The sequence below is a fragment of the Desarmillaria tabescens genome (genome assembly GCF_030435595.1).
Source record: "Desarmillaria tabescens strain CCBAS 213 chromosome Unknown EV420scaffold_11, whole genome shotgun sequence".
Classification (NCBI taxonomy): Eukaryota; Fungi; Basidiomycota; class Agaricomycetes; order Agaricales; family Physalacriaceae; genus Desarmillaria; species Desarmillaria tabescens.
This window is the reverse complement of record NW_026848310.1, coordinates 900,460-924,117: the sequence shown is the minus strand read 5'-3', so window position 1 is coordinate 924,117 and position 23,658 is coordinate 900,460. Positions and strand designations below refer to the sequence as shown.

Genomic DNA, 23,658 nt, shown 5'->3' with positions numbered 1-23,658 from the left:
CTCCCTGCCTTTCTAGTCGCTTCCTATACAGTCGTTTGGCTGTTACCAAAGGTAACCTTGTGAACGGACCGTTGACAAAGATAGTATTGCTTAGTATATTGTTACACAGGATCACGATTTCATAGCATGCATTCTTAACGTCGGAACAATACCTGATGATAAAGGACCCCGAGGGCAACGTATACTCGGAGTACACTCCCAGGTTTTTTCACATTTTGAGCAGAGACGCTAGCGCTATGACCCGCACCGCCACCCGCAATGCACCTTTGTCCTTGACTTCCACGTTCAAGCTTCAAGTTAAAATCATGGGCGGGTTCCCCGTCGTCTTTGTCGGCTACGAGCTCGAAGATGATGCTTTAGACATCTATCAATCCTCTAATGATCCTAGAGACGCAGTCAAGTCTCTACTCCGCGTCGTCGAATCGGAAACAAGCAGGCCAGCCAGCATCGTCCGCTACGATGACTCCAAGGGCCAAACACACAAATTCGTCTGTTGCTTTGCGGATCTCAGCGGTCGAGCCTACTCTCCGAAGGAGATTGACGCTATCCCTGTACCTCCTGAATTTTCCCGCGTGCCGAACAGAGTCAAGACGAGAGGGGAGTTGGAACGCAAGTTTTCTCCGAGTGCGATGGTAAATTCTTACGGCGCAGATGGCAAGACTCGGGTCGATACCGGTGCCGTGATAGGGCGCGTTTGTTTCACTTCCTTGATTTTCATTCGATTTTGAAGTTTTCTTAGAGAGTTACCGGCGTCGTTCTCTTAGGATAGCGAGGACACACCTCCAGCGTCACTTGTTGGTATTATGAGTTAATATTTAACTCCTCGAGATTTCGGTACCTAGACGATCCAATACTCCTACTTAAGTAGCCCCCACGTTCCCCTAAAGGTCTGCCATACGTGACCAGCGCCCGGGTTACCCTGACGTCACCGAAACTGTCGGGGTGTGTACTAATTAGCTGCACGTTCGAGGTTTCTGACACTGAGGATTGTCCGATACGGTTGAAGGATAAGGACTTATTCGTATTGCTTACCTACTTTTTATTCGTCCCACTTGATTTTTCTTACGACTACATAGACCTTGTTGCGGCAAGACGCGTCAGTAGACAGGCAACTGAAACGAACGGGATTCAGAAAGTGCATAGAGAAAATGGCCGATGCTTGTAAATCGAGTTAAGAAATGTTGCAACAACGCAAATACGACTGAAATGACCGTTCTCGTGGTTTTCCATGCTTGTCCTCAATGATAGTCGCTGCCCAAGTTCATCCTCCCTCGCTTTGCTGATTGGACAAGAATTGCAACATTGGCATGTTCAAGGTCGATCGCTTCCTCGTTTGCCTAGACGATAATTGAATAAAGGAAGACATATAAAGAACCTCAACGTGTGAGCGAATGTCGTTCTGTGTTCGTTAAGACGATAGCTAAACAAGGTTCTCACTTGTGCTGGTAAAGATCACAGGCCGACTCTGTTTTCAAATTCAGACGAGTGCGTCGTGATCGCGTCTTTCTGACTCACCGGACATCTCAACATGCCGTTCTGCATCTTCCATCTAAGTACCCGCAAGAGAAAGGAGTGCACTACCTTTTCAGTCTTTTTGCATGAACCAGCTAGATGATGTAGAACCAGAGGGGCGTGAAAAGGACGTCGGTAAAGGAGTGTGGTCGGCCATAGCTAGGCCATGCATATGTCAATGGTGGCCATAGAGGAATATTTCTAGAATGTGAGCTATTGGTGAAGTACGTGATGCCGTCGAATCCGAACTACTCAAGGGAAATGCTAGACGGCTCTCTCTTAGAATTTCAGATAATGATTGAATTATTTCACTACCGAGCCCCGCTCCACCTCAGCTGATGGCTGGGATGACCATGTTATGGACAATAACATAAAATGAATATTAGAGCTATTCAATCCATGCTTCGCTGAAGTTAACCCTGCATCGTTCTCCCCTAATCTCGTATATATATCCAAGGCCGAGTTCGCCGCCGGCTCGTATGTGTTTTCGTGATCCAGCAGTCTCACTTGCACCAATTTAATCTACATTCGATATCAATCGTCCGGATTCGGAGACTTGCTAAATCAGTGGTATTCAGAATCATAATAACTCTAGTGCGTGATTGCTTCTAGCTTTCGCTTCTTAGATACGTTCACGCCCATCCTTCTCAGGGGTATCTTCATTTTACATCAGTAAACTAGCCCGTCACGGCATTTACATGGTTTTAAGAGCATCGCTACTTTATGGCTTGGCCGCCTTAGGGGTCCGGAATTTCTAAGGAGTCCGGGTATGCGTTGCCTTCTTTCACAGTTTGAACGGTGATTGAATGTGGTCTGGCTTTCGAATCCGTCTATTAGGTGATGTTGATGGAAACGACTGGCGCTCACGTCGACGTATACCCTTGACTGCGCCTAGCATCTCGACAGTTCTGTCCACGCTGTCTTTTCCCAAACGATGACGCTGCAGTTGGTACAGTCCCCGGTCAGAAATTTTTACCCTTTGAATCATTTTGTCAATCACTCACTGCCTAGCGGTATCCATCATTCCCCCTGCAATGTAAGAAGTTGCTAATAACTTTCTCAACGCCTGATAAAAATTCGATTGATTAACGTTAAAGTCAATAGCGCCACTGCTACTTGACTGGAGCAACTGGGAGGGAAGCGCGACCGTGGTCTGAAACGCTTTTCTCGTCCGAAATCTGGGATAGCCTATGACGCATTCACCCAGTACTATTGACACCGATCTCGAGTTTCTGTCGAGTCTGCCCTGCCCGTTGCGCTCCAAGCGCTTCTCAGAAATCCAGGGCTGCCAGAGAAGAGATCTTTAGATGTGTCTGATAAAACGTCCGTCAGTGTCTTGATTGAATTAGTTTGTACTGAGCGACGGCAGTTTGGCCGAGTTCCCGAAGAAAAAAAAACCATATGGTTGGAAGATCGTGATGCCACTAAGGCATTCGGAGCGGCCCGAGAAGAGCCCTGTAAGAAGAAAAGGCCATAATAAGGAAGAACATTCCAGTCATATTTTCAGATTTCAGAGGACGTGTAAGGCACAAGAAGTGTTCATGTCGATCTGAACTGGGGAAGCTGGAGTGCTATGTAGTGGATGAACCGTAGCAAGGGAGACCCCATTTTCAATAGCATTGAATTGTACCTATCAGAGGAGCAGATAACGTAAGTTGGAAGAATATTACTGGTTCAACATAGACCAATAAAATACCGCATCGTCGATTAAAGCATCCGCTGGATGGAAACAGAGAAGCGACGCGGAGTCTTAATGAGTGACGAGTAGGAGAGCTGACGGCGAAATTCAGCCACAGTGAGGAGACGAACAAGTCGAATGAAGTGAAGAGTGATATGTCGGGTCCGGAGACATTTACTACAGTGACCAAGCAGATCAGAAAAGGCCGTCCAGCGGCAGAAACCGAGGACATTCTCGAGTGCCGCGAGATCACAACCTAGATCAGAAGCATGTCCGCCGATACGGAATACCACAAGGCGCTGGGGGATGCTAAACTAGAGCCAATCGGGACACACGACTCAAATTCGGAGCGGTGGAATACGTTAATACTAGAAAGAACCGGTAAACCGAGGCTGGAGAACACGCGAGAAGGACACGATGGCTGATTGCGCATGGCGGTAACGAATCCTAAAAAGACATTTCAAAGTCGCACACGGGATCTCTAATACGGAACGAGATCTCCCGGCCATGCCGATACAGCTTAGCAGTTGTATAAAGGCCAAAGGAGGGGGGAGTGAGAATAGATACACCACTCTCCTTGACTGTGGATCTCCTACCTATTGCAATATCCAGAAGCCAACACAGAGGCACGTATTGGTTCAATTTCAAGGAACAGCAAGGGACAACGTACAAACTGGTTTGGATGGCTTCAGCCTGGCTTGGTTCGGAAAATGCCGAACGCCGATCAGAATTTGTCAGTGACAACCCCGCACATTCTACCACTTCGATTACTTTCTCTTCCTGACACTCATCCTCTCTTTTGCAGCTTTCTCTTGCACCTCGTCCACTCCCTCCCCCATCCGACATCTCTCGCTGGGATCTTGCTGATATACTCAATCCACCTTCGGGCGCGTCTCGTTTTCCCTTGAATCGACGCAGAAACTTAAAGTTATCCATGGATTTCGTTTCCCCCAACCATCATCAGCCTATATTTTCGCCTCAGGAGCTGGACTCATCTTTCTCGCCGAATAACATTGAACCAGTATGTTGTCTTTTGGATTTAAGCATGTATTAGCACTCATATCAGTCCAGGAACATAGTAGTTATGAACTCTTTGGTAACTCTTCGTCGAACGGTGCGTTCGGCTCTCATTACCGCCGAAACGCGTCTTCCAATTCTTCAATTGGTCAAGGCTACGGAATGAATGGGGATGGAGCTTATTCTCAGCAGACTTTCAATGATTCTGTGCCTTTCACTGGATCCAACGGTAACAGTTACGATATGATCAACAGCCTACCCTCGTCTTACAGTAGTGGAAAGATCTCTCCACTGACCCCAAATGATCCTGTACATCCTCCTGGATTTCCTCCCTCTGCGGGCTTGAAGGAATATGGTTCTCAAGGCTTCCATGATTTTAATGGCGCTGAGCGTCGTATTCCCGGCATTTTACCCAGCAGCTACCAATCAGACCTTCCTGACGATTATGTGATGGGGGGCGTCAGCAATAGCCTTTCGTTCTCATCCTCTGCGATGCAGCACTTTCAGGAGAGACTTCGTCCCTATCAATCCGGTCATTCGTCTGCTTCTGGCGTCCCGCCACACATCACCTCCAGCCGTAGCCCAGACATTCTGCGCACGGTGCCTCCTCAGGTGACGCACAGCTTTAGGCCCGATAATGGTGTATCATTCGAGGACGTTCCTTCATATATGGGAGGAAGTGCGGCCTCGAATGATATGGCGCTCCGTATGTCTAGCGTGGATGAACAATTGGCCAGAGTTGGTCTTCGGAACCATCCTATGATGGGAGTGTCTAACGATCTGCAGACCTTCATTCGGTAAGCCTTCCTCTTCATGCTAGACGCGGTTTCTAAAGCACCACTCTCAGCCCATACCTTGATCAATATGTACGAACGCCCAATCGACTGGCATTTGGAGAACGAACCGTAATCGTCATGTCAAGCAAAGTCGCTCAAAAATCTTATGGAACGGAGAAAAGGTGTTTACTATATATCGTGGCACAAACGTAGCTAACAGGGTACTCATAGATTTTTATGCCCGCCACCGACGGCGATAATGATTGGAAATTCCTGGTGGACTGATGTCGTCCGTCGCGGAGACGAGTCAAAGCTGTCGCCTCCGCGAGTTGTAATATCGATCTCAGGCGAGCCGTCGCCTCAGGAAGGTACTGTCGAGTGGACGGGTTCTTCCGGGAAGTCTTTCGATGTGAACGACCCACCGACTGGAACAACATACATTGGACGCTGTGTTGGCAAACAGCTCTTCATTTCCGATGTCGACGAGAAGAAAAAGAAGGTCGAAGCGCTGGTTAAGATAACATCTCCAGCGACCGAAGAGGAGCCCGAACGGGTGATCGGTACTTTCCCCAGTCGCCCTATCAAAGTCATCAGTAAACCCAGCAAAAAGCGACAAAGCGCTAAGAATCTCGAGCGTATGTAGTTCTCTATACTCTTTCCACTCAGCGGGCTTATACTCGTTTAGTTTGTATTAATCACGGATCGACGATATCTCTGTTCCATCGGTTGCGATCACAAACCGTTTCCACAAAGTATTTGTGTGTGTCCGGCTCAGGATCTTCGTTCAAGGGTTCAGACGGTGCACCTCTCATGGGCCTAGACCAGAGAACCAGAGCCAGCTCGCCTTCTTTCATAGCCCGAACAGCTAGCTGGGGTGAGTCTTTTGAGCTGACTACGTTCTGATATTTCTAATATGGAAAGCGGCATAGATCCTTTTGTTATGTACATTGTGGACGTGAATAAGCCTGCCGGTGGGATTGACGCGCCGCCGCCGCCTCCTCCTCAGCCAGACTATCCATCGCCTCCTCCAAATGCTATCCCGTTTACTAATAACGGATCACAAATACCGATATATTACAACCAGACAGTTGTCCTGCAGTGCCTAACGTCTGGTGTAGTGAGCCCCGTCTTGATAATCCGGAAGGTGGATCATCAAACCACTGTCGTCGGGGGCGGTCTCCAGGACGGCGCGAAAGGCGTTGCTGATCACTATTGTGCTCCAGGAGAAGTTTGCGGTGACCCTGTCTCTCAATTGCATAAAATTGCGTTTGAGGTATATGACAACAGCAAAGGAGCTCCAGCACCTGGTTCACCAGGTGTATCTGGCGCATTCCTATCCTGTATGGGCGAGAAGGTGAACACCTACCGACCCATTGATGGCCGACAATGGAATGCGGGCAACGGTGCAAGCTCGCCAACGATGCCCGGCTCCCCATTGAATTCTACTGGGGGTGATTATTTCAGCCCAGTAGATAGTGCACCTGGCTCTCCATCCTCAGCGTCTGACCTTGTCTCGAATGACGGCGGGCGTGTGAAGAAGAAGCGATCAACATCAAGCGCAGGCGCAACTTCTCGGAACGTTGGCGGAAAGAACCGTCGGCGACCAAGTTCCGCCGGTTCTATGACGTCCTCTACGCGTCGCGGGTCGTCAAGCGATGCCGGAGGAGGGTCCGGGGCGTTGTGGCAGGTCGATATCGGCGAAACCAGCGTCTGGACCATTGTAGGCACGGGTAAGTTTTTACTTAGGTCATTCTTAGTCTGGCACTGATGATGAACAAAAACGAACAGACCAGGTCCGTTACAACTTTTATGTACCGCCCGTTTTGTTCGACAATCAGCATGCGCCGCAGACGGGTTCGTTCCCCGTTCCGTCCAAGCCAGTCACTCCATTCCCGGGTGTGGTAAAATATCTTCCTCCTGATCGTGCATCAGAAGCTCCCAAAACGAATTGCCCGTCTTCTCGTGCTGTGCTGTCAAAGCCGAACCCCCACCAGTCGAAGATGTTGACGCTGTATGGCGAAAACTTTTCCAAGGCAGATCCGGTGGGCGTATACTTTGGTGCGGATCCATCACCATATGTCGAGGTCCGGTGCACAGAAGTTCTTGGATGTCTTCCTCCGGACGGTTCATCCTCTGGCGGTAAGCGCCGCCCAATTATTCTCATCCGGGCGGATGGTGTCGTGTTCCCCTCCTCCACAATGTATCCGTGATACTTTTATTTATCCCATCTCTTCGCGTCCCTGCTCTTTGATATCATGGTACTATCTTGCTTTGTGTTAAGTTGCTGTTTTTCTCTTCATTTTTGCTGGATCTGTTTCTGTATGTATTCTTGTGGACTTTGGGTAATCTAAATGACACTGGCTTAGCCGTACGTGTTGCATGTATGCACAATATAGACATTAGAACTGTATCACAGTAGTCTTGCATATGGCACGTGTTTGTCAACAGCCTCCGGTAATGCCGTGTGTTTCCCGATTTGAACCTAACAAGGAGCAAAGAGGTGGCACGGAGTACGGTGACGAGTCGACTCCTTTGCCAGTCCCTTCACAGTAAATGCTTCAAGTCCCGTCCTCTGCTCTAGTTTTGGAATCCATTGCTGCGACGAACGCCACCTTCGTTCCCAGTATTGCCAGCGCCATGGACCCTTCTTCCCTCCCTCGTCTCATTTGGGACCTATACCTCGAATACCTCTGGTACTACTCCCCAAACTCGTGGGTCGCTCGCATTGCCTATGGCTTTCGCATTGTCGCCATATTCCTTGTATCTCCCATAGTAGTCATTACTCTGCTCGTATGTCTGAGTTCTTCACTGTCTACTGCTTTCGTGCTCACAACACTGTAGGATCTCGCGTCATACGGTGTTGCTCGCACCCTTGGTATCGTTGATGTCGTCAAAGCTTCCACCAGCGATTCTGCATCAGCCGGCCTCAACATCCCCGCCATGAACGTCGACGATGTCACCCCGCTCGACTCACTTGATACATCATCACCTCATGCCTATTTCACGTCGGACGAAAATAAGTTGTCTGGGGTTGATGGGTTGTCTCCAGTTGTCTCCAGAGCCGCATCTCCTACAATCACTCGACGGCAATTGCCTGAGGAAGGTACTAAAGCCCTCATTGGGGATGTCGGAGGAGATGAACTACATTTGAGGAGACGACAGAACCAGACGGAGGTCAAGGAATGATGGTGTTGGAATAATCTACGAAATACAAGGGGAGTCGTACAATATGGTACATATGCGCATAAACATGTTCCTCTACCATCCGAACCGAAGCTGATCTCGTGTGAACGTTGGTGGTTTCCACTTGAGACACTCGGGATGAATTCGCCTTCGTCGTTTACTGCGCGCCTTCTCGTGTCGTTCTAGAACTGAGTTTGTCAGGCATATCATATTCTGGCCCTTGTAGTGCCTGAACAATTGTAAGGTTACGCATCTAAGAAATAGTCAGCCAATTGGTACTATTAAGATTGTGAAATGCCTACGTGTTTTGCACGTCGGCATGTGTGATGGACGTCTTCTGCGCTATGTCGTCGATACTCAATTCGCCGTCTGTATTGTTCAGCAAGAGTTCGATGATGGTTTCTGCCCAGTACGCTCGATATCCCAACAAGCCTAGGTCACTCAAAGGCTTTTCCGGACTACCTAGCTTTCCTTCTTTCTTGCTGAGTTCATACGAAAACTCAATGAGAAGTTTACCATACCCATGGCGCTGGTGTTGCGGCAGCGTCAGGATACAGGCAACATTGTAGCTTTCCGCCGATTCCTTTTCCTTGGAAAAGTAGCCAATGACATGGCAGCCGGTAGAGTCTCGTTGAACCTAGAAGTCGTTCAAGAGTTGCATACACAAATACCAAGGAGAACTGACCATGACGTAGTACATGAAAGGCGTCACGTCGTAATACAATGTTTTGCTACGGTGACGTTAGAATTGATGTAAGAAATTGACCATACACTCACTGATCAAGGAAGCACTTTGACAGCAAGCTGAGGTTCCGACACCAGGTCAATTGGCGTTTCCCATCTATCTCATAGAAGGAAATGTCTTCATGACGGTATATTTCGTTGCCAGGAGGATGAAGCATAGTGCACCTCAACCTGTGTCTGGAGAGCATCATGGGAGAGGGATAGAATGACAAACAGAACTCGCAGATGTAGAGAATAGGAAGATGGGCATATTCCTTCGGATAAGGGCTGAAATACCATGCATCGACTTCATGTTTCCCAATCTGCAGACGGTTGAGATTTTTGACACGAGCAATTTCGGAAATGGATTGAGTCATGGAGCCTGAGGTGCGTAACTTTTCAATCTCCTGCTCTTTGCTGAATGTAGAGGTTGCAGTGAGGTTTTCGGACGGCATGGACTCGGTCATGCTAAGGTCGAACGTCTCGAGGTCGGCTTCTCCGTCGACATCCATGTCCCCATCCGCATCTGCATCAAGATCTTCTGGGTCCTCTTCTTCCTCTTCCTCCTCATCATGTGGGGTCTTCCGTTTGAGATAGGATGGCGACGGTGATGGGGCCGGAGAGGGGGAAGCTGTGAATTCTGGAATATGGGAAGATAAGGTTGGTGTTGGTGGCGATGTGGCGATGGCTGCATTTGTGGTGGCTTTCTTCAGCAAACTTTGAGCGCGAGGGGCCTTGCCAGGAGCCTTCTTGGCAGTAGTATTCTTCTTTCCCGCAGGTGTCTTTGGACGAGGCCACTCGAGATCCCTGCTCAAAACAAGACGAGAGCCCGGAACCCAATCGTCGAGGCGTTTATTGAAAGCATCCCAATGAACAAAGAACTCCCACTGATCCTCTGGTTTCACTTCTGCATCACTACTCTGGCTGGCTCTGGTGCTGCGGGCATAGGGATTGACTGGTTTGTCGCGAATGGAAAGAATTTCAGCTAGACGCTCTTCGGGATTGCCGTCGGAGTCAGTGCGACGAATGTATATCTTGCAGCCTACAGAAACGGTCTGTTCACAATCAGAATAATAGAGAAATCAAGATATCAAAGAAGACACAATACCTGGATAGAATAGGTGCCACCTGGGGTGATGACGGGCGGTGTGTTGGGAACGTCTGTGGGAGTGGGAGGAGACATTGGCTTAGCGGAGTTTGAAAGTACGGGCCCCGGCTATGCGTTGCCGCCTTTGAGGGTCTTGAGACTAACTTATTATCGTCCATGGTGGGACTAGCTCGCCCACCATCCCAGGGCCTTAAGCGCGCTGGCAAGCCCGTCCTTGGCAGCCCTTCCAAGTCTGGAGTCCCCGCCTTTCAGACGTCCTTCTCCAGCTTCTCTCATATCGTGTAGGTCATATCTTCCCCAGGCTCTCCATTACTTTCTCATCGTCGTCCACATAGCGATGCTTCTGGTAGTATCAACTTCAAGGGCAAGGCGAGCATAAATGCCTCAGGTGTTAACTTTGTCAATGGTGCCTCCTTCGCCGTTCGTATGGAAGACTTCGAACAGTTAGAAGAGCTCGGTAGAGGAAACTATGGAACTGTGAAGCGGGTGCTCCACATGCCAACCAACGTTGAGATGGCCATGAAGGTATGTCCTATTCATATCGCTGTCGCTCCATCAAGTGACCTGTCTCATTGCAGCAAATTCGCGTCGAACTCGAATCCGCAAAGTTCAAGACGATCGAAATGGAACTGGAGATTCTTCATCGCGCCGTTGCCCCTTCCATTATTGGTTTCTTTGGCGCCTTCTACGACGAAGGATGCGTGCATTACTGCGTCGAATACATGGATGCCGGCAGTCTTGATACGCTTACCGCTTTTGATATCGATGAGCGATTCGAGCTATCGGGCGAGTCATTGACATGGGAGGGTCTTCCCGAAGAGGTTCTAGCCCGGATCGTGGGTAGCACGGTTCGCGGTTTGAAGTTCCTGAAAGACGAACTGGAGGTTATCCACCGTGGTACGAATCCCTTGCGTATAAATGGCGTTTCTCTCATTAAATCACGCTCGTAGACGTGAAGCCTACCAACATATTGGCTAATACCAAGGGGGAAATCAAGTTGTGTGACTTTGGCGTGTCTGGTCAGTTGCAGAAGTCACTCGCTTTGACCGTAGTGGGCTGTCAGACCTACATGGCTGTAAGTGCGGGCGACTTCTTGCATCACTCTTTCAATTTATCGATAACATGTAGCCTGAACGAATTGAGAGTGGCCTCCAGCCCGGAAATGTCGCCTACGGTGTATCTTCTGATGTGTGGTCACTGGGGCTTTCAACGCTCGAGATAGCTATGGGTAAATATCCTTATCCAGTCGACAGCAGAGGAAGTGCTATGGCCTATGTAAGTTATTAGTCTCCCTCTTGAAAAATTTCTGATTAGTGTAATCTGTGTTAGATGACTGCCTTGATCAACGGTGATGTGCCTGCACTACCGGAGAGATACAGCTCGGTCGCCCGAGCGTGGGTTTCAAGATGTTTGGTCACCAACCCAGACGAACGGGCGAACTATGCCGAACTACTGGCTCATCCTTTTCTTGCAGAGGAGAAGAGCAAGGATGTTGATATGATTGGATGGGTAGCAACTGCCTTAAAGTTCAAGGCAGCTAAGGCCTCAAGGGGCAAGATCTGAAGAACCTGGCATTTCTGTCATTATTCGAGACATGTAAGAAGTGGCGTTCTGTATGTGAAAACTTTTTTCCCGTCTGCGTTCCTTGTTCACAATTGTTGCAATCAAGGTGGCCATTCTCTTTCCCTGCGTAGCCTGCCTTCTCCGAAGTACCTTTACATGCGTCGCTGTTGTCCTGTTACGCCACCCTATCTGTTGCCAATGCATTCCTAAACCATCGCACCGGTTTTGATAGCACGTCCAGTTCCAAGTGGACACTTCATCGGTGGAAGAGGCTATATTACAATAAATGTAGCTTTGTGACAATCCCTGTGCACCAACTCCTCTAGAATAATATGAGTACATCGATAATTGTATAGCATACCGATAATAGAATATCACAGCCAAATAATACCAGCACATACTTTTAAAAAAAGCTATTGGACACCTCCATCTACGCCACCACACTGAACTGCAGCTTGGTGTGACAGAGTAACCTCGCCTTCTGCCAAGTGGGGCTGAAGCTCTTCCTTCCGGATTCCTCGATATTTCAAGGCGTATGCCCTACAAGCTTCCCGGCTCTTAGCAAGCTCTGGATCTTCATGAGATAAAGCAAACACCGCTACATCTGGAAAGTTATATTCCAGCAATTCTTTCAAGACAGGAAGCATCTTGGGATCAGGAGAGTACGTTCCAGAGTTGTTGTCAATGACTAACTCCCACTGGACTTGATCGTCGAGGATATCATCGTTGAAATTGTCCCATCCCCCGGCAGGCCTTGGATGGAACTCGCCGCTGTACCGTACCATCTCGGCACAATTACTATGCAGCGCATGTTTCGATGCAAAGTCGACGAAAAACGCGGCTCCAGTCTCCGAGAAACGGAACGAATCATCGTCGGCGGAAATGATGTAGGTGTATACAGCAGGTTTTACCCGATGGGCAAAGTCGTTACGAGAGGTAGGACCAATATGACGACTATCGGCGACCCCGTGTAGGAGTTTTATAAAATCTCCAGGGTTCTCCAGGAGGCCGAAGCCGTTGGTCGTCTTGCGAGCGTAGAGCATACGATGACTTGCTTGGATGGTCGACCGCACCGCAATGGATGCTGGTCCCTGGAATATACTCTGTGCAGCTTTGTAATTGACATTCCAATGCTGATGGGTATCCTTGAAGAACAATGGAATCCCGACAATGAAAACCTTCCAAGTGGAATAGCGGCGCGCGTTATTGTCCAGGTTTGTCAGAATACCGACAGTAGGAGAAAAGTGACGAGAGTAGCGTATAGGGCCATCAAAGAGATATAGGTACTCCTGGTCGCTCTCCGACGGCTCGGAGTCAATCTGACGGACAATGTTAGATGAGATTCAGGATACATATGAAAGGAACCGGGATGCCATACCTTGAGCCAGAATGTACCCCTATTGCGTCTGAGAAGAGGCCCTTCAATTTCAGCCTCCTTTGCCCCAGCAGTTATGGTAGTTTTGAACTTTCCAATGTAGTCGTCGTGAGGTGCACCATCGTCCTTGTCGAAAACTTCGACTAGAAGATCGGCGGTAACAGGGACATTCTTTACCCGCCAAACCTCGTTCCATACTGGCGCCAAAGTATTCGTGATTACAGTAGAACTGCAGATTAGGTCAGGGAGTGAGAGACATGAATCGGTCCAAGCCAACATACACAAATGTGATACGGTCATCAATTTTTGCCACAAAATACGGGTCGGCGCTACCAACTACATCCATTTTCGGTAGGCCAGAGGCCCCGATGAACTTGGTGAGCAAATTAGATAAATGTGTAAAAGCATTATCACGACATACTTACCTGGATGTTGATATCCACATACCGAACGTCGAATGAGTGCTCATCACCAGGTGACCTAGTCTTGCTGCTGCGGACGACGCCCTCAATCTTCTCGACAATACTTGACATACTTACAGGATTTCTTCGATGTCTGGTCATAGGAGATGAGAAAGGGCCCGTACGTCATTTATCATTGCGTCCGCCTGTGTATATATTAAGAATTTAACCTCGGCGCTACGGATCTACTCCTGAAAGATATTACTCGTCGGAAGATCCTTGGGCGCTGCGTAAGTTTACTCAACCACACTGCCTCAACCACAGCTGCAGTTGATCCGGATTGTGAGGGCCGCGCAAAAAAATCGACTAGAGGCACTGCAAGTACATGATTTTAACATCGCCCAACCTGCAACTGATATCATGATCCCATCCGGTTCACCAGCTTCTCGAGTGCATCCCCCCCAGCGATCTGGAATTCAGATGTCCCACTTCTGTTCATGACACCCCCCTTCTTGGATAAGCGGCCCTGGGAGCGGACAACTTCGGTCATGCGCGATTCAATGTCTTTATGACGGGCGTCACGAATACCCTTCTTTCCGCCTGACTTTTTACCTTGTGATTGGCCGCTACCAGTTATAGTTTTGGGCGCATCTCGCAGGGCAAATGCCTTGGCCAGATGTCCGATATGAAGATGCCGTACATGGAATATATGTTTCTCCGATGAAGGATGGGTAGCGTATGCCCTCATATGCGACAAAAAGGCCTTGCGAGCGAGGGAGATATTCTACTATCCGTTAGTAAGTATTTCTCTGAGAGGACAAAGAAAGCGTACATCTTTCTTGCTGAGAACCCATCGTTCAAAAGACAACTGTACATCAGTAGCGCGACCTTCAGATTCGCTCCCTTTACCGCCGAACCCGCTTTGCAGTAAGGTATCCACAGAAGTGCCTTCCAACGATACCTTCCCTTGTTTATCGTCGCTGTTCATCTTTCCTTCTATCCACTTGATCCATTCAGCTTCGCTAGGTGCGACTATACTCCAAGCCTCACCGCCTTTCCCAGCTCTGGCTGTACGGCCGACTCGATGGACGTACTCGGTCTCCCCTCCCTCCGTGGGCAGGTCGTATTGCACTACCGCTCGTACTAGAGGGAGATCAAGCCCACGGGAAGCCACGGAGGTGCAAAAAAGAATGGAGGAATGCGTAGATGATTTCAATTTCCCAGAGTTCGAGAATCCGCGTAAAGACGCTAGACGTGGGCGCGTGGCCAATGATCCATGAAGTCGATATATGGATGTGTCTGGTAGGAGTGGAGACTGGACTTCAATAATCTGTTTATCCTCTTTCTCAGCATCTGCTTCATTTTGGTCATCAGAATCATCATCAGAACCGTCTTCCTGCGACACATCACCCTGCATCATCGAACCGCCAAGAAGCTGCCAGTGGAAGTCCACCGAATCTGTGCAACTAAAGAAAACGACCACTTTATTTCCGCGTTGGGACTGAGCAATGAGGGTGCGTAAGAGGGCGACCAAAACCACCAGCCGCAGTTTCAAAGGAACAACGACATATTTCTGCGACAGCTGGGAAGGGGGAGTGAACTGCTCTGGACCAGAAGCTGCTTCAGGTGGAGTGTTCTTGGACGTTGCAGACTTGCTCTGTGGGTCCGTTTCGAATCCCTTGATCATCAAAGGTTCGACGAGGGCTACCCCAGCCAACTTTTGAACATCCTCTCGTATAGTTGCAGAACAAAGCACAGTCCGCCTGCGACGTTCCCAATTCCAACCACCGACATCTCTTCCAACTCCTTCCTGTGCGGCTTGGATAGCCAGATTTCTCCTGCCGTTTAGGCCGTTCAGAATGCCCGTAATGGTTTCCTCAAACCCTAGTTCCATCAGGCGATCTGCTTCATCCAGTACCAACCAACGACATTTTCCAACGTTGAAGGACGCACTGTTTTGCAAATGATCCAAGAGTCGACCAGGTGTTGATACAATGATGGGGAGTCCCTTGCGCAGACGAGCTTTTTCATGAGTACGCGTGGCACCTCCTGTGAGTAAACCGGATACAAGCCAGCGTGTTAGGCGTGTTGAAGACGCGTCACTGGCAGACTCGTCTTCTGGGCGTAGACGCATTTTGAGTAGTGCTTCTAATACATCCGATATCTGTTTTGCGAGCTCTCTCGTTGGCGCTATTATGATAGCCAGGGTACCAATTGACCGGTCAATATACGAGAGACTACTCAGCGGCAACAGGTCTTGGATTATGGGAATGAGAAAGGATAACGTCTTTCCGGACCCGGTTTGTGACTGGATGAATATATCCTTGTCTGCGCCTGAGGAAGAAAGCATAGCGGTGAGGGTCGCACGTTGTATAGAGGTCGGTTTTGAAATGTCCATCTTATTTGACAGGTGCGTGACTAGCAGTGGATCCACACCAAGCCCTGCGAAAGAAGAAGAGTCTGTCAGGGGGGCATTGCTGGGACGAGCGAGGGACTTGGGTATTTTCGGTTTATCTGGGATATTGACCGTCGGATTGTAAGAGAAAAGGGAAGAGATGATTTGAGTGCTGGGACGAGAAGGAGCAGCGGGCCGATCATGATTTGAAGGAGCAACAGCAGCTGTCCGTGGTCGTTTCGAGGGTCGTTCTTCAGCCACCTCTGGTTGTACATTGACACTCTCCAGGTCTCCTGGTCGAGCCTTCCGCTTGGCTACTCTTTTCGCCTTCAATCTATCCAGGCAAGATGAACAAATCAAGTATTGGGAGGAGCATAAAATAATGACCTTTCTGTCCAACGTCCACCTTTCCTCGCGCTGCTTTTCCCTTTACCATTAGGAGTAGAATCGTCGGAGGCAAGGTTGAGGACAAGGTCGTCGTCCATGATAATTCAGGACTCTTCGGCAAGAAAAAATGATATCATGTGGGAAATATTCCCACGGGTCGCGGTAGCCGAGCTCAGAAAGGACACGTCCTCCTTTTCCTCCACCACAATGATCTTTCGTCGACTCTCCTTGGTCCTTTTCTTCTTCACTGTCACCGCGTTTTTCTGCACCCAGTCAGTTGATGCTGCCAAGGGACCTAAAATAACGCACAAGGTTTACTTTGACATCAAGCATGGCGACGAGAACCTTGGACGAGGTATGTCGCCCTACTCATACCGAACCTGATTTTGCTTAATTTCCCGTCTATAGTCGTCATGGGCTTGTACGGCGGTGTATGCGACCGTTCATCGTGTTTAGTGGGATATTAATCATGAGCGCTGCAGACCGTTCCCAAAACTGTTGAAAACTTCCGAGCTCTCGCCACTGGCAAGGACAAGAACGGTAATGAACTTGGATTCGGATATAAGGGTTCCAAGTTCCACCGAGTCATCAAGGATTTCATGTAAGTTTGTCAGTCCATATGTTTCCTGCTTTACGTCTAATGTTTTCCTAGGATTCAAGGTGGTGACTTTAGTACGTCTATCCTGCTTTTATGGCTTTGTTCGTCTCTTAAGCTCCATATTAGCCAAAGGTGATGGAACCGGTGGAAAGGCATGTTCATCACATTTTGCTGTTGATCACAGTCTGACTTCCATGCAGTCTATCTATGGTGACCGTTTCGCCGATGAGAATTTGTAGGTATTCTCGAAGTAAGAAAGCTGTTTCTATGATGATTAACTTGTTGTAGCAAACTCCGTCATACTGGTCCTGGGACTCTGTCCATGGCCAACGCCGGTAAAGACACGAACGGTGAGATCATCTCCCTTCTCATACTGCATACAAACAGTACTTAGACTTTCCTTAGGGTCTCAATTCGTAAGCACTATTCTTTATTCACGTTTGTCCATTCGTTGTAATGGAGGCTCTGTCATAGTTCATCTGCACCGTGGTCACCAGCTGGTTGGATGGCAAGCACGTCAGTACCTGATCGTTTATATCACAATTCATCTCTAAACCTCCTCCAGGTCGTTTTCGGAAAGGTTCTAGAAGGCATGGACATTGTACACCAAATTGGTACACTCTCAGGCTGCGCATCCTGAATTCCTCTTAATATTGTTCTAGAAAATGTTGCCAAGAACCGAGACAAACCCGTCGTCGATGTCGTGATTGCTGATTCCGGAGAGGTATGTCTCCTGTTGCCTTGTCCTTTCTGCCCTAATATGTATATTGTTGTAGCTCGAAGTGGAGGCCGTGACCGACGAAGAAGGAAACCAGGTACCTCTTCATGCTGAGCTCTGATTGCTTTATTTGTGGTATAAGAGATATCATAAAAATAAATCTTTGTTGCTTGCTAGGAATCCCCGGTCCCTCAGCCAACAACAGACGCTGCGGCTGACGACTATTTAATAACCGGAACAAGCTCAGTCTCAACACCAATGGCAACTGAATCTGTCGAGGCCTCAATCCCCCTCGAGGCTGAAGCGGCATCTACGACCTTGAGGAACATCATTCTTGGACTGCTGTTTGTTGGCATTGTTGGCGCTCTCCTCGCCTGGATGCGAACGTTCCAATGGCTTCGTCGTGTAATATCACGGAAGGAGCGTGGCCTGTACAGGAAAGTAGGGGACGAAGACATAGAAAAGTAAGGGCATATACCTATTATCTCCCACCGTGGCAGTTACTTCTCGCTCACAGGCGCGTGGAATAGTTTCTCCCGTTAGTCAGGCAGACTAATTTGATTGGTATAGTGAAGAATGTTGTATAAGGATATCATGTAGATATAAGTAACAATAATTATGTTACCCTGCGTAACAGCACAGAAGAATAGATACAAGTATAAGAATGGAGGGTATAGCTCCGGCGATTTGCGGACTTGAGTTTGTCGTGGTATCAGGCCTATTGAACCGCATTAGAAAATTCCTAGTGCGACAACGGAAACCACTTGCGGAATGCCATTGTTATCAGAATATGATGGACAAGTGTCATTAGCATTTCCCTGCAGAGCTCGTCAGCGGCCGCATTCGAGTAGATTATCACTGGTTGTACCGTAGGATTGTCAGGACAGCAAACACTTTCGCTTCCTAGATATGCTACACTCCCCAATGCAGCTGCATTGTCCCAACCAGCCCAATTTTCACACGAAACCGTCTGGTAGCTGATATTCCAGACCCCAAAATCCTGCATAAATCGAAAATTTCACTCGAACAGACACCGACAAACGTGCAACGTACAGTATAACCATACAGCGATGCATTCGACGGGAAAAAGTTGTCTGGAATGGCATCAGATGGATAGGCCAGATCAAAATTCAAGTATTGCCCCGAGCTAGGTAGAAAGGTATATAAGAGAAAGCCTGAACCACAGAAATGACGGACGGGTTTGGCTTCGATTCAGTAGCAGAACACCAGCCGTCGCCGCTAAGGGGGCACAGATCTGTTACTTTAACAACGATATGCTTTATAACAGAAGGGTAGAATGGAGGAGTCGATGTCCAAGAATTTAGCAAAGTTAAATTGAAGCATTTTCCACAACCAGGACCTATTAGAGCATCAGAGAAAAGATGCTAAAAATAAGCAGACTACGGACCATACGCAGTGCTGCTTCCGTATGCCATCTGAGAAAGGGCAGCAGTCGGATAGTGAGTACTTGAAGGCGTGCAACCGCAGGATGCAACGTAATTCTCTGGAAGTTCATAATGGGTCATTGTTGCTGTACCGTCAGCGTCATAATTTATCCATGCAGCCGTCTCCAGAAGTATAGAGAAGAAGAGTAGTACCACGAGCCCCGAGAGAGAGAAAAACATATCAGGCTGCCTAAAGGAACCTTAGAAAAGCATAATTCCCAAGTCGTTGGGCGACGTGGGAGGTGCCTGTGATGGTATTGTAAGTCGAGTCGCCGTCGGCACGTGTTCGCGCTCGGACGACGGTCACCTCATCGTGCACAGTGACACTGGTTGCATTCGGCCATGAAATATGCTTATCCGGTCTCTCATGTCCTTAGCGACTTGAGCACCGCTCAATTATCACTTAAAATCGCTCGACATTCTCCATGTACTCACTGTGCATGTACCGGCCTTCATCCAGACCCCGACGATGAGGTCGTCTTTGACGACGAGGTCCAACCTACATTTTCCATTGGAGATCTTGGGCAATATGGATCTGACGATGAAGATGCAACACCTCCATATCTCGAGTTTTGTGGATGCGGGCACGGGCTGAAAGAACATGATGCCACGGAGATCGGCATTGGTGTCGAGGAGTTCTTGAGAAGGAGCAGGGTTGCTGTTCGTCTGGATGAGCTCTTGAAGGTCTGTATTCATCGTTGCTCCGATGGGCTTGTCTCACCGAGGAATCTAGGTCCGTCTCAGCCTTAGAATCATGTTTCTTAGTCGCTAAGTTCTGCCACCACAGGATGCAGGCAAGCTTCTGGACTTCGATTACATCGACGACGATATCGCTTCGCTCAGAAAACAAATGAGACTTCCAGTGTCCGCTGTTGCACCTTCTCAACCTCTTGGTATGTGCACAGAACATTGTATTCCCCAATACCCTGACCAATCTGGTTACTAGGTTATTCACGAACCTCAGATGGTTCCCCTCCTACGAAGAGGCGTCGTCTCTCTCTTTCCTCCCTCAGCGAAGCGGATGACGATGACGATGACGATGAAGAGGACAAACCTCTAGCCGCGCGAATGAATTCGAGGATGGGGTCGAGACCGGAAAAATCAACCCGGAAAACTGGTCAGAAAAGTGGGAAGAAAGGCCCAGGGAAAGTTCCCAAAGGCAAAACCAATGGTGTTCCACGAAAGGGTCATAAGAGTAAAGGTGTGAATGGAATAAATGGGCATTCCGCACGGGTCAAGGTGGAAGACAAACTTGGCGATGAGCAGATAACACGCCTAGCCACGGGTGTCCCAGTGGATGCTTCTTCTCCTAATGAAGTAAGGTTTTCTTCCTGTTGTGTGTTGATGTTCACTCAAGTCTCGAAGCCCGTCGTTCGTACAGAAAAGATGGCCGCTATCGAACTTCGAAAAGGAGTAATTCAAATCACATCTGTGGAGAATGACAAACATCCTCGATCGTATGTCATTCTCACCGGGCTCAAGACTTTATTTCAGAAGCAGCTGCCGAAGATGCCTCGCGAATATATCGCAAGACTAGTCTATGATGGGAATTCAAAGGCACTCGCAATCATCAAGCGCGGCTACAAAGTCGTTGGCGGAATTTGCTATCGGCCCTTTCCTCATCGAGGATTCGCCGAAATTGTTTTCTTTGCAACCGCGTCGGTGGATCAAGTCAAAGTACGCACAACATTATCCGAATTTCTCCTTCTTATCTGTCCACAGGGCTATGGAGGCATGCTTATGGATCACTTCAAAGCTCACATTCGCAAGACGTATCCAAACATGATGTACTTTCTGACTTATGCGGACAACTACGCCGTCGGCTACTTCGAAAAACAAGGTTTTTCCAAGGAGATCACTTTAGATCGTTCAATATGGGCCGGTTACATCAAAGACTACGAGGGCGGAACTATCATGCAATGCACAATGCTTCGCAAGGTGGACTACCTTGACAAAGTTTCTATCATCACCCAACAACAGGAAGCCGTCATCTCGAAAATCCGCGAGATGTCCAGGTCGCATATCATCCATCCCGGTCTGCCGCAATTCCAAGTAGGTACCGATGAAGTCACCGTTGACCCTAGCGATGTTCCGGGCCTCAGTGAGTATTGCTCTTCTATATCAACTACTCCTTCCAACACGCTTCATTACAGGAGAGTGTGGGTGGACTCCGGAAATGATGATGCAGTGCGTCGATCCATGCAGTATTTCTCCCTCGTAAACTGAGATTATCTTTCAGGCCGTTGCGTGTTACACCTAGAAGTGCAGATCATGGTTTCATGGAGCATTTGTTGCGGGAGCTACAAGAACACGGAATGGCCTGGCCTTTCCTAGAACCAGTGAAACGTGAAGACGTGCCAGATTATTACGACGTCATCACGAATCCAATGGGTCTGTCTTTTCTTACCTCGATTGGCAAATCAGTAGCTTATTACGCCACAGACTTCAAGACGATGGAACACAAACTGGAGACCCATCAATACGGATCTGTGGATGACTTTGTTGCTGACGCTAACTTGATATGGGAAAATTGTAGGGCGTACAACCCGCCCGAGAGCATATACCAGAAGGCCGCTGCCAAGTTGGAGAAGTTGGTCACTGCCCGGATGGCAGAGAGAAATAAGCAAGAAGATTAGCTAGTCCATGACACATGCGTCTTCCCAGTTTAACTTATTTACCACTTAATTTACAGTATCTGACTTGCACTTGTATCTATAGCTCACTGTATCCTAACATGTATCTCACTTCGTCATTTGTGTGATGTCAACTGGTCAATTCAAAGCGTATTGGTAAACAGAAGTACATGTGTTAGCACGAAAACAAGAACTAGCATTGCATGTCAGAATTAACGCTGACCATCTGAATCCAAGTTAACATTCGACAAATAGCAGGTTATGAAAAGCACACGTACAAGCCTTGGTCTCATATTTTCCGAGCCCGACGATGATATTCTGAGGCTCCTGTGGCTTGTTGTTGAGATAGTTTTCTAGGATACTCTTTGTTCCCGAAGCGTAGCGAGCTTGAGCGTCGAGAGTAGTGCCGGAATAGTGAGGAACCATGCCGTTTCCCCCTCCCAAGGGGTTCTTCATGGTGCGCCAGACGTGATCCTTTGGGGCCGGTTGGACATTCCAGACATCACCTGGTGTGGGCCTTTCAGTGACCGATGGAATAAGCGTGGAAAGGACACGCACCTGAGTAGCCTGCAAGCTTGCCGCTCTTCAATGCCCTGGCGACAGCATCCTTGTCGCAAATGGCACCACGAGCGGTGTTGACTAGCCAAGCGCCGTTCTTGAAATGACTCAACAAATCGTCGTTAATCAGACCCTTGGTACCCTCGTGCAGGGGACAGTTGACGGTAATAACATCGCACTGAACAGGAACAGACTCAGCAACTTCTCACGACATCGTGTGACCTATAAACTTACTTGGGAAACGAAATCCTACGGTGGAGAGACAGGTGAATGACGTGTTACGGAGGTGAGTAAAAGCACTGGAATACCTTCAAATCTTCAACACGGCGGGCTTTGACCTTTTCAGCAGCAGCTGTGAAATGATTTAGCATCGAATCGAGCACGACTATCAGACTACTGACCAGCCGGGAGGGGAGCATAGTCGTAGTACAATAGTTCCTTAGGGTCGAAGGGAACAAGCCTTTGAAGAACCCTGTAACCAATTCTTCCAGCACCAATAGTGCCCACCACTTTTCCTTCTAGGTCGAAGGCGTTTCGAGCGATATCGGATACCTGCCAATCTCCACGTTCAATCATCTAAATTTGACATGAGCTGATTGTAGGCATAAACGGGCAAAAAAGTATTTCACTTCATGAGCCGGTACGAAGTTGCGAACGAGCAGGAGAATGCTCATGATAACATGTTCTGCTACTGACACCACATTGGATCCAGACACCTGGTATGTCTATCAGTATGAATTCCATTTTACGTCAAGATCATTCTCACTTCCAAAACTTGAATCTTATAGTCAACAGCAGCGTTGAGATCAATATGGTCGGAGCCAACACCAGCCGTAATGCAGATCTTGAGGTTCTTAGCCTGGAAGTCTTTTTAGTTCAATAGAACTGTAACCATTATTCGGCGTACCTTTTCGATCAGATCCCTGGTCAGATATCCCGGGTGGAACGGTGTAGTAATCAAGACTTCGGCCTTGGAAGTGGATGAGACGAAATAATACACATATAGACCGGACACGCACGTCTACGATATGCTTCTGGAAGTCGCTATCAGGTCCCTCTTTGCTGCTAGAGACCTGCGAACGGTGATTCAAATATGAACACATAGACTAATCTGTTTTCGGTTGCAACATACTGAATGGGAGATGAGTTACTATATTTTGCAGGAGTATTGCGGGATGCTCACCAATGAATTCATGGCCCTGAGACGTCAACCACTCTTCAATTCCAAGCTAGTGAAGAATATTCGGTCTTACAAAAAGACGCGGAGGAGCTGGATTACCTTGTTTTCGACGGTGCCCAAGAGGCGGCTTTCAGCCTCAGCCGCCGCATAACCGTGGTACAAGATGGCAAGAACCTACAAACTTGCTGTCAGCGAACATGCTGTATACATGGATGGACGAGACGCGACCTTCATGATGAGTTGGATGCTATGAGAAGGATGTTTCGGGAAAGGGAGCTGTAATGAACGTTAACACCCACTAATCTCTGTTTATATAGGTGTTCACAGGTCACGGTAAGCACGAGACGGGACAAGTTTAATCCATCGTCAGATGACGGTGACGACTGACCCCGGATGAAATCCACATCG

General features: G+C 48.4%; 12 protein-coding genes across 12 annotated transcripts; 6 read left to right on the top strand and 6 right to left on the bottom strand.

Moving 5' to 3' along the window:
* Nucleotides 1–236: 236 nt before the first annotated feature.
* On the top strand, nt 237–1,175 carry EV420DRAFT_1478045 (uncharacterized protein; the record flags this gene model as incomplete). The annotated part of the gene is given in 4 exon segments (XM_060469456.1): nt 237–692; nt 843–887; nt 907–942; nt 1,077–1,175. The coding sequence occupies 4 exon segments, from the start codon at nt 237–239 to the stop codon at nt 1,173–1,175; spliced, it is 636 nt and encodes a 211-aa protein (XP_060333148.1).
* A 1,842-nt stretch (nt 1,176–3,017) lies between these two features.
* EV420DRAFT_188779 (uncharacterized protein) lies at nt 3,018–3,486 on the bottom strand. The gene has a single exon (XM_060481138.1). It carries the CDS (start codon nt 3,420–3,422, stop codon nt 3,123–3,125), a length of 300 nt encoding a protein of 99 aa, XP_060333147.1. The 5' UTR covers nt 3,423–3,486; the 3' UTR covers nt 3,018–3,122.
* A 23-nt stretch (nt 3,487–3,509) lies between these two features.
* Nucleotides 3,510–7,439, top strand: EV420DRAFT_1531080 (uncharacterized protein). Its single transcript, XM_060472647.1, has 8 exons — nt 3,510–3,923; nt 3,996–4,211; nt 4,262–5,004; nt 5,055–5,165; nt 5,215–5,618; nt 5,669–5,857; nt 5,913–6,713; nt 6,772–7,439. Exons 1-8 carry the CDS (start codon nt 3,873–3,875, stop codon nt 7,191–7,193), a joined length of 2,937 nt encoding a protein of 978 aa, XP_060333146.1. The 5' UTR covers nt 3,510–3,872; the 3' UTR covers nt 7,194–7,439.
* A 97-nt stretch (nt 7,440–7,536) lies between these two features.
* EV420DRAFT_1640737 (uncharacterized protein) lies at nt 7,537–8,169 on the top strand (the record flags this gene model as incomplete). The annotated part of the gene is made up of 2 exons (XM_060477139.1): nt 7,537–7,773; nt 7,825–8,169. 2 exons carry the CDS (start codon nt 7,537–7,539, stop codon nt 8,167–8,169), a joined length of 582 nt encoding a protein of 193 aa, XP_060333145.1.
* Nucleotides 8,170–8,241: 72 nt separating this feature from the next.
* On the bottom strand, nt 8,242–10,072 carry EV420DRAFT_1267460 (histone acetyltransferase, MYST superfamily; the record flags this gene model as incomplete). The annotated part of the gene is made up of 5 exons (XM_060467389.1): nt 8,242–8,419; nt 8,469–8,803; nt 8,852–8,897; nt 8,944–9,944; nt 9,998–10,072. The coding sequence occupies 5 exons, from the start codon at nt 10,070–10,072 to the stop codon at nt 8,242–8,244; spliced, it is 1,635 nt and encodes a 544-aa protein (XP_060333144.1).
* A 123-nt stretch (nt 10,073–10,195) lies between these two features.
* EV420DRAFT_1255866 (kinase-like domain-containing protein) lies at nt 10,196–11,542 on the top strand (the record flags this gene model as incomplete). The annotated part of the gene is made up of 6 exons (XM_060466770.1): nt 10,196–10,278; nt 10,333–10,522; nt 10,576–10,894; nt 10,948–11,072; nt 11,126–11,272; nt 11,327–11,542. Coding segments are annotated over 6 exons (1,080 nt in total), but the record flags the coding sequence as incomplete, so codon positions are not given.
* A 431-nt stretch (nt 11,543–11,973) lies between these two features.
* Nucleotides 11,974–13,508, bottom strand: EV420DRAFT_1746597 (uncharacterized protein; the record flags this gene model as incomplete). The annotated part of the gene is made up of 4 exons (XM_060480166.1): nt 13,361–13,508; nt 13,217–13,308; nt 12,939–13,164; nt 11,974–12,879 (listed from the first exon to the last, which is right to left on the bottom strand). Exons 1-4 carry the CDS (start codon nt 13,496–13,498, stop codon nt 11,974–11,976), a joined length of 1,362 nt encoding a protein of 453 aa, XP_060333142.1. The 5' UTR covers nt 13,499–13,508.
* Nucleotides 13,509–13,517: 9 nt separating this feature from the next.
* Nucleotides 13,518–16,216, bottom strand: EV420DRAFT_1669086 (P-loop containing nucleoside triphosphate hydrolase protein; the record flags this gene model as incomplete). The annotated part of the gene is made up of 3 exons (XM_060479018.1): nt 13,518–14,120; nt 14,169–16,065; nt 16,119–16,216. 3 exons carry the CDS (start codon nt 16,214–16,216, stop codon nt 13,755–13,757), a joined length of 2,361 nt encoding a protein of 786 aa, XP_060333141.1. The 3' UTR covers nt 13,518–13,754.
* A 69-nt stretch (nt 16,217–16,285) lies between these two features.
* Nucleotides 16,286–17,605, top strand: EV420DRAFT_188109 (cyclophilin-like domain-containing protein). The gene is made up of 12 exons (XM_060481135.1): nt 16,286–16,473; nt 16,527–16,549; nt 16,601–16,719; nt 16,771–16,790; nt 16,843–16,868; nt 16,917–16,951; nt 17,005–17,066; nt 17,122–17,132; nt 17,191–17,232; nt 17,282–17,330; nt 17,379–17,440; nt 17,493–17,605. Exons 1-12 carry the CDS (start codon nt 16,326–16,328, stop codon nt 17,553–17,555), a joined length of 660 nt encoding a protein of 219 aa, XP_060333140.1. The 5' UTR covers nt 16,286–16,325; the 3' UTR covers nt 17,556–17,605.
* Nucleotides 17,606–17,954: 349 nt separating this feature from the next.
* Nucleotides 17,955–19,170, bottom strand: EV420DRAFT_188448 (RlpA-like double-psi beta-barrel-protein domain-containing protein-containing protein). Its single transcript, XM_060481136.1, has 5 exons — nt 18,843–19,170; nt 18,632–18,794; nt 18,488–18,581; nt 18,303–18,434; nt 17,955–18,252 (listed from the first exon to the last, which is right to left on the bottom strand). The coding sequence occupies exons 1-5, from the start codon at nt 19,057–19,059 to the stop codon at nt 18,166–18,168; spliced, it is 693 nt and encodes a 230-aa protein (XP_060333139.1). The 5' UTR covers nt 19,060–19,170; the 3' UTR covers nt 17,955–18,165.
* Nucleotides 19,155–21,629, top strand: EV420DRAFT_1531051 (uncharacterized protein). The gene is made up of 8 exons (XM_060472646.1): nt 19,155–19,563; nt 19,667–19,772; nt 19,826–20,196; nt 20,245–20,556; nt 20,602–20,980; nt 21,033–21,066; nt 21,119–21,270; nt 21,322–21,629. The coding sequence occupies exons 1-8, from the start codon at nt 19,222–19,224 to the stop codon at nt 21,513–21,515; spliced, it is 1,890 nt and encodes a 629-aa protein (XP_060333138.1). The 5' UTR covers nt 19,155–19,221; the 3' UTR covers nt 21,516–21,629.
* Nucleotides 21,630–21,724: 95 nt separating this feature from the next.
* EV420DRAFT_1640729 (NAD-dependent formate dehydrogenase) lies at nt 21,725–23,484 on the bottom strand (the record flags this gene model as incomplete). Its single annotated transcript, XM_060477138.1, has 13 exons — nt 21,725–21,738; nt 21,791–22,018; nt 22,071–22,248; nt 22,305–22,319; nt 22,379–22,422; nt 22,472–22,646; nt 22,700–22,786; nt 22,837–22,929; nt 22,978–23,040; nt 23,090–23,143; nt 23,222–23,299; nt 23,350–23,424; nt 23,479–23,484. 13 exons carry the CDS (start codon nt 23,482–23,484, stop codon nt 21,725–21,727), a joined length of 1,110 nt encoding a protein of 369 aa, XP_060333137.1.
* Between the last annotated feature and the right edge of the window lie 174 nt (nt 23,485–23,658).